The sequence below is a fragment of the Culex quinquefasciatus genome, chromosome 2 (assembly GCF_015732765.1).
Source record: "Culex quinquefasciatus strain JHB chromosome 2, VPISU_Cqui_1.0_pri_paternal, whole genome shotgun sequence".
Lineage (NCBI taxonomy): Eukaryota > Metazoa > Arthropoda > Insecta > Diptera > Culicidae > Culex > Culex quinquefasciatus.
In genome coordinates this window covers 177456800-177471568 of record NC_051862.1, presented here as the reverse complement: position 1 = coordinate 177471568, position 14769 = coordinate 177456800, and the positions used below count along the sequence as shown (strand labels likewise).

The 14769-nt window shown below is 41.6% G+C and overlaps 1 protein-coding gene across 1 annotated transcript; it reads left to right on the top strand.

Moving 5' to 3' along the window:
- The first annotated feature begins 8937 nt into the window (after positions 1-8937).
- On the top strand, positions 8938-9569 carry LOC6033184 (DET1- and DDB1-associated protein 1). Its single transcript, XM_038255695.1, has 2 exons — positions 8938-9139; positions 9361-9569. The coding sequence occupies exons 1-2, from the start codon at positions 9137-9139 to the stop codon at positions 9532-9534; spliced, it is 177 nt and encodes a 58-aa protein (XP_038111623.1). The 5' UTR covers positions 8938-9136; the 3' UTR covers positions 9535-9569.
- Positions 9570-14769: the final 5200 nt, after the last annotated feature.

Genomic DNA, 14769 nt, shown 5'->3' with positions numbered 1-14769 from the left:
TTGCTGCGTTACCCATGGTAATTGTAAATTATCCCTCACTCAGTGGTGGTGCTGATGTGACGCAATTTAAAGGTAGGCCTGCCATTTTGTGCACTAACTGAATTTGTCAAGCGGATGTGGTTTGGCATTTCAGACGGCGATAGTTCAACGATAATAGGGGGACTCAAATTATGTGTGCACTTTCCGTTTTGGAATCATAAACATATCGGAAGTTTATTAATTGATGATATGAGCTAACTTAGCTGTGTGATTTGAATTTTTATGGGACACTAATATGCTTACGAAACTATTATTTTATGTATTTTGCAATTTTGTATATTTCATAATCACAGACATTTTGATGTTGTAAAAATATCAGCAGAACTCAGCTCAAAAAAAGCATTTTAAGCTATTCAAATTTCACATTTTAAACAACTTGTAGAGATTATCTAAAATCAACTACATCTTGCATGTTTAACTGCAAGTGAAATGCAAGTTAACAGTCCCTTGGCATCTGCTGAAACTCCTCTCAAGTGTAACGAATGTTTCAACAAATTATTCCTACTGAAAGTACTTTGGTAGGGCTGCTGTCCCGAGACGAGAGCAAACACTTTCGTTTGTTATACAATTTATTATAAACAGATCGCACCCGAAGACAGTGCTGGGCATCTAATTTTACACAGAAAATTTAAATTTCAAACAGGCGTTGACGCGTCTGCTGCCCAGCCATCCTTGGCAAAGCAATGCACGCCCCCGCAGTTTAAAAACCAATATTGCACTAAAAGCCTTCTAGCTAATCAGAGAAAGAAAACGAAACATTCCACTCTCTCATCTCGTGCGAGCAGACGAGGGGGGCCTTTCTCCGGTGAAGAAAAACAATTTTCATTTCAGGCGAAAACTGTAACTATTAAAAGCTAACGCTTATAGTGAGCTCCCTCCCTCACTTACATGGTATGTGCACACTTACAAACCGACGATTCCTTGCATTTTCATTTGAGCATCGTTTGGGTGATGAAAAGGAAAAATTACTGTGGGTTTGGGTGGCTTGAGGTTACAAAAAAGCATTGGTCTCAGAGTAATATTCATCTAAGCCCTTAAAAATGTCACTACCGTTACTGGGGCAAATCGGGACAGGTTGGGCGAAATGAGACAGCTGTTTTAATAAGGTTCATGCACTTTATTTAGATATTTTAAGGATCTCGGTTATAACAGAAAAAGATTAAATAAGTTAGTACATCGAATTCCTAATTTGAAGCTTTTAAATGCTTCAAAACAGCTGTCCATATTCAGGCTGTAATCTCGATTCGCCCCAGTTGGAAGTACACTCAAACTCCGGTGGTTTGACACCAACTCTTGTCAAACGAACGGGGTCACTTTTTAGTTTGACACCCCTTTTACATGGAGTTCACACATACTACCAAACGTTTGTTTCGGTAGTGTACGTTAGCGCCATGTAAAAAGTGACAGTTGGTCACTTTTTAGTTTGACGTTGACCAACCAACGGGGTACAAACTAAAAAAGCGTCAAACGAAAAAGTGACCAACCACCGGGAGTTGAGTGTAGCTTAAAATACTTCATCATCTTCAAAACAAAGTCTATTCATTAACTAATTTTGAATCTAATTTTTTTATTTTGATTTATTTAAATAATGATGGTTTTACAAAGATGCAAAGCCAAGCCAAGTTCGTTTCCATGCAATTTTCTATGAGAAAAATCAAAATTCATACTTAATAAGCCAAAAAAAAATATTACCTCCATCCATCCTACGGTACCATTGATCCACGTGCCACACTACACGAATTTCCACCCAGACATGATGGGTGATGGCCCCGCAAGCCTTGCGCAGGAATATTTGAAAGCTTCTCCGACAAACCGGTAAGTACCTTCACATAACTTGGGTGATGTTGCATGCACAACATAATGAGCATCAAGCTTCATATCCATTCCATCGGCAGCATCCCTTTCTCCGATGGAAAACGCAACTCAGATGGAAAATGTTTGCGTTTTCCACGCTTCACCGAAGGATGCCGTTTTTTCTTTCGAAATGAAATCGAAGGGATTGATTTGGTAAAGTTTAGTTTATTTCTGTGCAAATCCGGAACTATTTGTCAAAAATGATCACATAATGTTTCATTAATGTTGTGCTAACAATCAATGGGTCTTCTTCAAGCTGTGCATTTTATGCATATTAATTACGTTGTGCTTTATGTTAATCATCAGGTGCTTAAAATCGATTTTTGATTTCCGTTTTCTTCGAACAAACCACGGAAATATGCTCTATGAATGCTTTCGTCAAGTCACGTTGACTTGGTTGTAACTGAAAAAGGCCGCACATGTAGACAAACCCGAAACAGCATATGAAATAAGGTGATAAAAGAAAAAAGACCCAATAATTACTATTCAAATTTATCACTTTCACACACGTACTCATAAAATAAAATCGCCAGCAGTGCCTCAAAGTCGGTGCTAATTAATTATATGCTATTCACTACCTGGTTTAATATATCACATACCCATGGCTTCGTAAAGCACTGAATATCACTTTGTTTTCCATTTCGTCCAAAATCGGTTCGGGAACTAAAAATAGCCCATACTCGTCCAATAGATAAGTGAAAGGTGCAGTATCTGATATGTGCGCATTATGGATGCAATTAAACGGTGCAACCCGGCGAGGATTGTCTGGCAGTCGATTACGGTGCCAATAAGTTGCACGCGATTTCAATTGTTGGTATGTGCTTGCAGTGATGAATTAAATTAAATCAAAGTGAAAACTCAACGAGAAATTTAAATTATGATGTCAAAAGCTCATGGCGGTTTATGGTAATGATTGAACGAAAAGTAAAATTAGACTCCATTAATTTTCTCCTTTATGGGAATTTCTTAGAAGACATGAGATTTGTAAAGGTGTTACTAGTCCCAGTCAACTCAATCGGAATTCTGAAACGGAATTCAATTTGAATCGTTTATGATCTCCGTCTCAAACGCAACAACCGGTACTTTCATAGAACCGTAACTTGCAAGATAGTTTTAGCTGTCAAAATGCTTATGTGTGTGTGTGTGTGTGTGGTCCAATCCAATACCCGCTAACCGGTAGCGAAATTATGGGAAAGTATAATTTGTATCAGACTGTGTACATTAGGGTGGGTCATTTTTTTCGAAAGTGCTTGGATCTGGCTGAAATAAGAGCCATCTTGTAGGGGGTACCCATAGGGACTCTCATACCAAGTTTGAGCGCATTTGGTTGAAAACTGGCTTGTCGCTCGGGGGTTAAAGTTTACATGGAAATTACTATGAGAAATTAGTAATTTTACTTCAAACGCTTCTAGAAGCTAAGCGACAAACTTTAGTCCACACTTACACTAGGTAGCCGTGTCGGGGATGGTCCAAGGAACATTTTTCTCTAAGGGTTCATGGTTATACGTTCAACCCTGAGCTTGCGCAACGCGGATTTATCCGGCGGCGCCGGATTACTTCAAAATCTCCGTTTTCATGGTCAACGCATGCTACGAAACCATGAATCATTGTGTAAATAAATAGCAAACATGACGCCAAACGTCAACCCAATGGAAGCAGGAAACAACAGTTGAATTCGTTGGCCCACTGGCAAATATTCGTCATACAGTTTCCTGTTGAATGGGATGGTGCTCATGTCCACATTAACGCTTAAAGGTATGAAAAATAAAACCTACAGTTAAACCGGAACCCAAAAATATTCTTGATTTCAGGACGTGGTGCGGAAAAAGTTAGTCGGGTGGTAGTGTTCTTGTACGGGAAAACCCGATCACTTCGGCGCCCGGTGGGAGGCTGGGGCAAAAAGTCCTGTACGAGACACGGGAATGATTCCGACGCCCTTGATGACGGTGACCAGGGCCGAATACAAGGAACATGGACGACGAATTTACTAAGTTCGACCGGTACACGAAGGTTAAGTTGATAGCTGTTTCAACACGATTCGTGTGGCAAACGAACAACGTATTTCTAGAGCGTATATAGAGTTAGTGTTAGCTTAAATAAAAGTGATTCCATATTTTTTTATGTTTTAGATTGAATAAAATCCGTTGTTAGAGAATTATTTGTATATTTTTTTCATTCAATTCCAATTTGTTCCAAACTTCAAAGCGTTACACCCAAAACTGGCAGCGCTAGTCCGAGAGAATGATGGTCTCGAGTCGAGAGAATAGTGGTACAATTCACGGACGCAGAGAACACAGCTCGAGATGGGCGATAGAACTATTCTCTCGAGGTTCATTTGCAAAAAAAGTTCATCCGTCAAACAAAAAACCAAAAGTGTCGACAACGGGAATCGAACCAGAGGCCTTTGACAAACCAATCCAATGACTTAGCTGCCTCGGCCACCACAGCTTGGTGACCAAGGAGAAGTCAGAAGTCGATGTATGACACTTGTTGGAGATTTATTGATTCAACTAACGAATGAACTCATTTGTTATGATGGTGTGAGTTGGTACCATTATTCTATCGATTTTGGCACTGAGCCCTCAATAAATTTTGAGAGAACGATTATCTCGACTCTGAATTTTGGGTGTACCTCCAACATAACGCTCATTTAGGGACATGTGGGTAGCAAAGCAGTTCAACTGTCCGTGCTGCTGGTGGAAACTGTCCACCGCCAGGTTTAACAAAGCATTCGAACAGATGCATCATGTATACAATCGACTTGTAGCCAACAAGATCCCCAACCGATGCTCGTAACATCGTTAGAAGCCAGCCGTGTGAGAAAAAATTAAGTGCATTCGACGTCAACAAAACCCTGCACAGTAGGTACTTTTTCACATTGATGGATCTTGTCCAATCGCCTAGACTTACTCCGGATCTTGTATAGACATTCGTCGTACATTCCCGTGCCGTTGGACTTAGTTCTACACTTAGAATTGATGCACGCAGTGATGCGACTTGTTCTCGGTGAATACCGTGGCCACTAGCAAATCGCCAAGCTCCAATGAGGGGTTTTTAATTTATTGTGATTCACGGAACTTCCACGGTACATGGCGAGGAAACTCCTTTTGGCACAGGTTTTTTTCACCGAGTGTCTCGTCATGTTTTTGGATGAAACGTTTTTCCTGCTTCCATTGGGTTGACGTTTGGCGTCGTGTTTGCTATTTATTTACACAATGATTCATGGTTTCGTAGCATGCGTTGACCATAAAAACGGAGATTTTGAAGGAATCCGGCGCCGCCGGATAAATCCGCGTTGCGCAAGCTCAGGGTTGAACGTATAACCATGAACCCTTAGAGAAAAATGTTCCTTGGACCACCCCCGACACGGCTACCTAGTGTAAGTGTGGACTAAAGTTTGTCGCTTAGCTTCTAGAAGCGTTTGAAGTAAAATCACTAATTTCCCATAGTAATTTCCATGTAAACTTTAACCCCCGAGCGACAAGCCAGTTTTCAACCAAATGCGCTCAAACTTGGTATGAGAGTCCCTATGGGTACCCTCTACAAGATGGACCTTATTCCAGCCGGATCCGAGCACTTTCGAAAAAAATGACCCACCCTAGTGTACATGCCGAATGGTGATACAGCTTATCTCAGTCCCGGGTATTAGGTGGTGATAGCCCTCGCGCTGCTTCCAACGACCCATTTCAGAATAACAGAGCTCCTTGCGGTCCAATTCCGAGGTCGCTGGGCATTGTTCGGCCCCGCCTAAACATAGAAGCAAGCATCTGAAGGAAACTCGATCTATATTAAGACTTCCAATCCCCTCAGGCAAATCAGGCGCGTATTTAATAATATAAGAAGAAGAGATAACATGTTTCAACACTACGGATCAATTCACTGCTAGAGTGTAAACCTTCTGATGGCCGACTGCTTAGCGTCCCAGACCACCACCAATCCAAAGATGTGAGTTCGAATCCCACCTGATTCATTTTAGTTTTTATTCATATTCAAATTCTTGATTCCAAATTTCAAAGGTACCGACCGGGATTTGATCCCTGAACCTTCTGCTTGGGAGACAGAAGCCATAACCATTAAGCCACGGAGCCGGTTGAATGGGACGTGGTTCTCTGTATGGCTTTTTGCGAGATGAGAGCAGAGGACAACAATCATCTCAACGTTTCCACTTTACCCGGGCTAACGACCGGCAGTTCCAGTTCACGATGATTTCCCTTCATATGTTAAAAACTACTTATGATTTTGGCACATATTCCGTTTGTCAACGTTTCCTGTCATTACTGGCGGGAAAAATCTACGTGGAATCAGCTGTGCAGACCTCATGTGTGTGTGCTCTTAAAATGCTTATGCGCCCTTTTCTAAATTTGTTGCGCGATAGTTCTGCTTTCCAAAAATCAACGTCAATTTTAAAATTGTTCATTATTGTGTGAAGTTTTAGATTGGTTTTCGATCAACAATTTAGAAGAAAATTTAAGTTAGTCGCGTTCATCAGTATTTTTTTACGAGAGGAAATGTGTCGAAAAGTCATCTTGATAAAAACGGGATGGCACTGCATCTCGAGATGGGATTTCCAGATCGATTTAGTGCCTTGGGAAATGATTTGGGATTACAGTCCAGACTCGATTATCCGAAGGTCTTGGCAAAGTTTCACTTCGGATAATCGAATCACAAATAAAAAAAAATTGTTGACTTATTTTTGATTGTTGAGCTTTATTATGAACTTCAATAGTCAGGACCTGGTGCCTGCAATTCCCGTTACAGTTTATATGGAATTCCAATAAGAATGTAACAGAAAAATCAGGCATCGGGTCCAGACTGTTAAACTACTCTAAAATGATTTAGAATTTTTAAATCCAAGATGGCGTCCAGAATGGCGATGATGGAATATTGAAAATGCCTTTTTCAATTTTGCAGGCATGGGGCGCAGAACTCGAATTTGACGATTAAAGTAAGACAATAAAAAAAAGAAAAAAGACGATTATCCCAAGTCCCATACAAAAAAAAAGTGTCCTCGTGGTTTATGAATGGTCCCATTAATACCACCTATTATCAACATATGATTTGTATTTTTTATATGAACTAAAATTCTAAATATATTTATGTTATCCAAATATTTTACCAAAAACACAAACAAAATGCATCAAAATGTTTTTGAACCGTTTCGAACGTTCGAAAGTTATTGAGATTTTTGATGCTTAACTCAATTCCATATAAAGTTATTTGAAATTAGTCGACTGTTTCTGTCTGTAGGTATTTAAAATTTCTAAAATCGACGAAATTGCTTCCAAATCAGTTCAATGCGAATTCTGAAACAAAATCTAATTAAAATCTAATTAGATTCCGTTTCAGAATTCGAATTGAAAAGACTTGGTTTGGGTTTTCAGTGCATCAAACTTACGCCAACCTTTTTGTACAGAATTCTAGATGAGCGACATTTCTGAAGGGTGCCACTCACCACTCACGCCACTCACGAGCAGGGATGCCAGGTTGCCAGATAAAGTTTTCAATCGTCAGCATGAAAGATTTGTTCACTTTTCTCCTTCGTTTCGAATGACAGTAGGTTCCAAGGAATCGGAATTCTAGAACGGAATTCAATTTGAATCGTTTACGTATTCCGTTTCAAACGCAAATAAGTAAACGATTCGAATTGAATTCCGTTTAAGAGTTCCAATTGAGTTGACTGATCAGAAAGTTGAACTACACCCTTACCAAAAATCATGATTTTTTGAGTTCCAAATCCCACTTTTCATACGAATTTTTCAGTTCAACCCGTTCAACCCATATAACCATTTTTATGGTTGTAGTACCTGAACTCAAAAAATCGTATGAAAAGTGGGATTTGGAACTCAAAAAATCATGATTTTTGGTAAGGGTGTAGTTTTGTATGAATCGTCACACGTCGTACATAGCAAACAGTTGAATCGAGTATAATTTTAGCAGATATTTGATAAACTTCAAAGAAGTTGCACAGAAAGTTTAGCTTCACGTTGCTCGTTTGATTCATAAATTCAGAGGAATTTTTTAAGATCCAATCAACACTTTTTTTTTTGCTTTTTGGGTGTTTTCGAATACTACTGGCTCAACTGGCTGTTTCAAAAACATAAAAAAGCAAAAAACGAAAAAAAAAATATTGGACATTTAAAAAGAACTCCAGAAAATTCGATTAAAATTACGCATGGTCCCAAAGGGCAATTCACTTCTGATATTGCACCAATATGAAGCCAATATTGGAGTCGATACGGTATGCAGCCAACGAATACTGCGCGAGTATTATGCGCGTATAAGGCTTTCTAGGCCCAGTGAAAAAAATATAATTTAACCCAAAAATTAAGAACTTCTCGTCACGGTGTCCTAATGCAAACAATCATCGAGCTCGAGCTGTCACAGCCCTGCGAAGTATGTTGTCTGACATATCGAGCTATCAGTCAAAAAATCCAGCTAGAAGTCGCCGGACAAAAAACTTTTGCTAGAAAGAGATAGAAAACCTGATGCAAACAAACGTCCAGCTGTAATGTAAACATACTTTGAATGTGTTAGTAAATTTCTGACTAGAATGCCTTATGATATTCACGCTGATATTTGGGTAGATATGACCTCAAATACGACGAATATAGGGTATATATCGTCAATACGGTATGCAGACAATGAGAATATTATGTGCGTATGATATGCGTATGCAGTATACTCGAAGTGATTAACCCCTAGCATGGTCCTCGTAGTTTTGTGTATTGTTTATTACAGCGCATGAATAATCATATTAACGAAGAACTGGCAACACTAGCCATCCCACTCATTTAACTCACACCCTGCACCCTTACCAAAAATCATGATTTTTTGAGTTCCAAATCCCACTTTTCATACGATTTTTCGAGTTCAGGTACTACAACCATAAAAATGGTTATATGGGTTGAACTGAAAAATTCGTATGAAAAGTGGGATTTGGAACTCAAAAAATCATGATTTTTGGTAAGGGTGTGGGTTTATTAACGGCACTCAATTTTGCCTTCTTCTCTCTTCGTCTTCGCTTCGCATGCAAGTGTCAAAATTTGCCTTCACGTCAAAACTGTCAACAGACCCTCCGATTGATGCTGCTGAGTGGTGGTGCCTTTTGCTGAACTGCACAAAATAAAATCAACATAAAGAGATTGAACATCATCATCGGCTGCGAATTTTCGAAATAATTTACATTTGCCGCAAGTGGCACTTTTGCTGCGTAGTGCACCGCCAAGTGGTGGCCTAGAATAACATGGTAAGTGCGGAGGAAAGTCGCGGAACGTCCCCCGAGGGCACATTTTTCGAGACGCAATTTTCGATACATTCATCTTGCCTGGCGAAACCACATTTCCATTTGGAATTTTGCAATGCATGTCGTCGTCAGCTTGCTTCTCGAAGCCACATGAAAATTCTATCCGTCCAGCAAATTTGCTTCCAATTAACATTTTTTTCCCCACGATCACTTTTTTTTTGCAGTCGATCACAGAATTTCTGAAAGATTTACCCTGCCACAACGAGGACAACTTTTCGCTGTTCAACACGGAAAATGGCGTGAAGACATCCTCGAAGCGGCCCTCGGTTTACATCCCGACCGTGGACATTCCCTCGGAACAGGGTAAGTACGGGGTGTGGGTTGTGGGTTTAGTTTGATTAGGGTGGTTATTTATACGGATATTATTTGCAATAACATGTTAATCAAATGAATTACATTCTTTTGACAAAGAACTTTGTCCTAAGGGCACTGTCTACGGGTGTCAATCCAAAATTTCGCGAAGCGAAAGTGTAACGATTTGTGTAATCGTTTAAACGCTTATATCTTCCACCCAATTCAAGCAATCTGCATGCTTTATCCACCAAACGAAAGGGGAAGTCTTAAATTGCAAGTAGACTACCTCACAAAGTTGATAAAACTTTGTTAAAGTACTCAAAAGTTAAGATGAAAAATAAAATTCAGACCGGGAAAATCCCGGTTGCTGATTGGTTGAGCGCAACCTTTCCCGAACACATTAATCAGATTCAAGTATCTAGCACTTAGCAAATTTTGCTCTCGCCACTGCTTCGAAAGCGTCGAGCCGTCACAGCCAAGCGAGGTTATAAAAGAGCGCCGTGCCGCCGGTTGAAGCTCAAACGAGTCCGAAGCTTTGTACGAGGAGGATCGAGAAGCAGCAGCAGCACAGCAGAGCCGCCGAGAGGAAGGAGAGAATTGAAAAATTGGAAAGAGAGGCAGAGCAGGCGCGGGAGGGAAAATTGCCGGCAACTTGGAGTGTCATCATCGCATGGTTTTATCATCGTCATAAGACGTTAAAATGGCCCTTTCAGGGCCAATTCACACGAAAGAGTATTCTTTAAAATGTGGTTGGTATGGTAGTGAGTGTTTGTGTGTGCGGAAGGGAAATCGAGTGGCAAGTTTGGGGCTTGAAAGAGCACCAAATTATCAACGCATACATACAAACGCGGGCTGGGGAGTTTATTTGTGTGCGCCTGGTTTCTGCCGTGCAACTACCCTTCACGAGTTTGCTCATCCGATCGATCTTGGGAAAATCGATTTTCGATATTAGTGTGGTTCTGCGAACACAATTTTAGTGTGGTTTACTACACAAACACACACACACACACACACACACACACACACACACACACACACACACACACACACACACACACACACACACACACACACACACACACACACACACACACACACACACACACACACACACACACACACACACACACACACACACACACACACACACACACACACACACACACACACACACACACACACACACACACACACACACACACACACACACACACACACACACACACACACACACACACACACACACACACACACACACACACACACACACACACACACACACACACACACACACACACACACACACACACACACACACACACACACACACACACACACACACACACACACACACACACACACACACACACACACACACACACACACAAACACACACACACACACACACACACACACACACACACACACACACACACACACACACACACACACACACACACACACACACACACACACACACACACACACACACACACACACACACACACACACACACACACACACACACACACACACACACACACACACACAACACACACACACACACACACACACACACACACACACACACACACACACACACACACACACACACACACACACACACACACACACACACACACACACACACACACACACACACACACACACACACACACACACACACACACACACACACACACACACACACACACACACACACACACACACACACGAGCAAATCCACAGTCGATGGCGCTTTTTTGCTACAAATACACTTGCAACGCACTGTTTGTGCTCTAGGTGGTAGTATGTGTAAAGAGAATGAATAAAAAGATCGGAACCCAATTTTTGCGAAGCGAAATCGTTACGTGGCGATTTCCTCTTCGCAGACTTCCCTCCTTTTCCTTCACGCTGATTGGTTGAACAAACCTTTCCTGATCATCCTCTCCGAGAGACGAGATTGATGTATCTAAAATCATCTCCACTCAAGGTCATAATTTTCTGACAGCCGAGGAGTCAACATCGAGTGGCAGTTGCAGAATCAGAAGGGACAGCAGAAATTTCCCGGTCAAAGACGGAGAGGTCGCCGAAATGGCTCGGGCCGTCGCAGGAACGGGACGGATTGTCGCTGCAGGCCATCAAGGAAGAACGTTAGGACCGATGTGGTCAAGCTGCTGATCCCGGAAGGCTCCGGTTAACGGCATCAAGAAGGGGTCTCCGTGTTGATCGAGAACCAGTTCCCTTTGGGTCAAGTTGGTTGTGGTTGCGATAAAGTTTATGGTTTTTGATACTGGACATGAAATTTAACATTTCGGCAGTCGTGACCGCAATCCGGAGTGGCCGGAGGCCCCGCGGATGTTCCGAAGGGGGACATTTGCCGAACCAAAGAGTTGGGGCAATATGGGTATCAAACTTTATGGTTTTTGATACTGACATGAAATTTGAAATTTCGGAAGTATTGGCCATAACTGAGGCATGAGGCCCCGCGGATGTTCCGATGAGGGGACATTTGCCGAACCATAAGAGTTAGGGCAATATGGGTATCAAACTTTATGGTTTTTGATACTGGACAAAAAATCTGACATTTCAGCAGTAGTGACCACAATCCGGAGGCCCCGGGGATGTTCCGGTGGGGGGACATTTCCCGAACCATAAGAGTTGAGGCAATATGGGTATCAAACTTCATGGTTTTTGATACTGGACATGAAATTTGAAATTTCGAAGTATTGGCTACAATCCGGAGTGGCCGGAGGCCCCGCGGATTTTCCGATGAGGGGACATTTGCCGAACCATAAGAGTTAGGGCAATATGGGGTATCAAACTTTATGGTTTTTGATACTGCACATGCATCTGACCATTATCTGAAGTTACGCAGTTAAAATAAATCGCTTATTTTACGCAGGAAGTAATAAATCGATTACTGCGATTGCCTTTTTATTGTGCCGCGGCGAAATTCTGTTTCTGGAAATATAGAATAACTATTTCGAATTCAATTAGAGCCCTTGAAAGGTCAGTTTTAATGTTTGCTGTTGAAATTTACTTTGCTGCCGTCAATTGCAACAGCCTTGCAAAAACATTTCCGCATCTTGATAACTTTCGAGTGGTGAGGGAAAGTCGATTGATTTCACCTTGATTTCTATTGCAGCTCCATTTGCAATTTCCGTCCCCTTAGTTCGATAAGACGTTGATATTATGTCTTAAAACTATTCACAAAAGAGTTGTCTTATGTAATTATAAGGGAATCATGGGGAAATTTGGACCGGACATTCTTATCGAAAATTTCAACAATCATCTTGAAAAGTTCTTTGTCATACTGGTCATGTGTAACATAACCACCTGCACCTTTTTTGCTTAGGTTCTTATGCAGTACTTTGGAGATTTTTCCTTAAAAGTGTGTCACTTCATTAGAATAATTTTCAACAAATCGATCAAAATATTGTTAAATACAAAAAACAACAAAACCAAACCATCCACATTAACGACCCCCGGGTCTTTTGTGGTCTCTATTGCAAGTTTCTGCTCGAACCTAGGAGTCCGAAGGCTTGAATGGGGAGAGCACCCAAACCTCTTTCTACTCCAAGGAACCTTCCACCCCAGCGTTTGAACTGACGACCTTTGGATTGCGAGTCCAACCGCCGCCAGCGATTCCACCGGAGTAGGCTTGGTTTGGTGTGTTGTTTGTACTTATGGCATGGAGACGACTCCTACACCTGGAATGACTTAACGGCCTAACAACAACCAAGGCCGGGACCGACATTTTACTTCCGCATCCGATGGAAGGTTGCAGCAGATGGGAATCGAACCCAGAATCATCCGCTTACAAAGCGGACAGCGTAACCATTCGGCCACGCACTGCCACCATAATACAATATTTAAAAAAAAATTGCTTTAACTACATAACGTTGCATTTATCCAAGTTTATTAAAATTACTTATTTTCAAATGTCATTCAATATTTTTTTGACAAAGGACTTTGTCTTAAAGCTCTATCTGCGGTGTCAATGCAAAATTTTTCGAAAATGTAGCGTTACCGTCGCAAGCCCTCGGCGTGACATTCTGTTTCTGTTGCGTAGATGCCGTGAAAACTGATGCTAAAAGTTAGCCTCTGGAGGATTTAGTGTCCATCAGACTTTCATCAAAGACGGACCTTACGTTGGGAATTTTATTGCTCACACACACACGCAGGTGGTGCACGAACTTGAGAGGAGGTCCAAGAAGTTATTGACGGTAGCCAGAACGGTCACCGGAATACCTGAAATTATTGGGAACAATTAGATATCGGCCACACCCGGTGTGGCCAGCCCTGAGGAAGGTCCTACCGGGAGGACATTTACGGAACCATACAAATTTGGGCAATATGGGTATCAAAATTCATGGTTTTTGATACTGGTAATGAAAATGGCCATTTTGGCAGGATTGGCCACACCCGGAGTGGCCATTGCCCTGAGGGAAGGTTCTACCGGGAGGACATTTACGGAACCATACAAATTTGGGCAATATGGGTATCAAAATTCATGGTTTTGATACTGGTAATGAAAATGCCATTTGGCAGGATTGGCCACACCCGAGTGGCCATTGCTCTGAGGGAAGGTTCTACCGGGAGGACATTTACGGAACCATACAAATTTGGGGCAATATGGGTATCAAAATTCATGGTTTTTGATACTGGTAATGAAAATGGCCATTTTGGCAGGATTGGCCACACCCGAGTGGCATTCGTTCTGAGAAGGTTCTACCGGGAGGACATTTACGGAACCATACAAATTTGCAATATGGGTATCAAAATTCATGGTTTTTGATACTGGTAATGAAAATGGCCATTTTGGCAGGATTGGCCACACCCGGAGTGGCCATTGCCCTGAGGGAAGGTTCTACCGGAGGACATTTACGGAACCATACAAATTTGGGCAATATGGGTATCAAAATTCATGGTTTTTGATACTGGTAATGAAATGCCATTTTCAAGCAGGATTGGCCACCGGAGTGGCCATTGCCCTGAGGGAAGGTTCTACCAGGAGGACATTTACGGAACCACAATTTGGGCAATATGGGTATCAAAATTCATGGTTTTTGATACTGGTAATGAAAATGGCCATTTTGGCAGGATTGGCCACACCCGGAGTGGCCATTGCCCTGAGGGAAGGTTCTACCGGGAGACATTTACGGAACCATACAAATTTACAATATGGGTATCAAAATTCATGGTTTTGATACTGGTAATGAAAATGACCATTTTGGCAGGATTGGCCACACCGAGTGGCATTGCCCTGAGAGAAG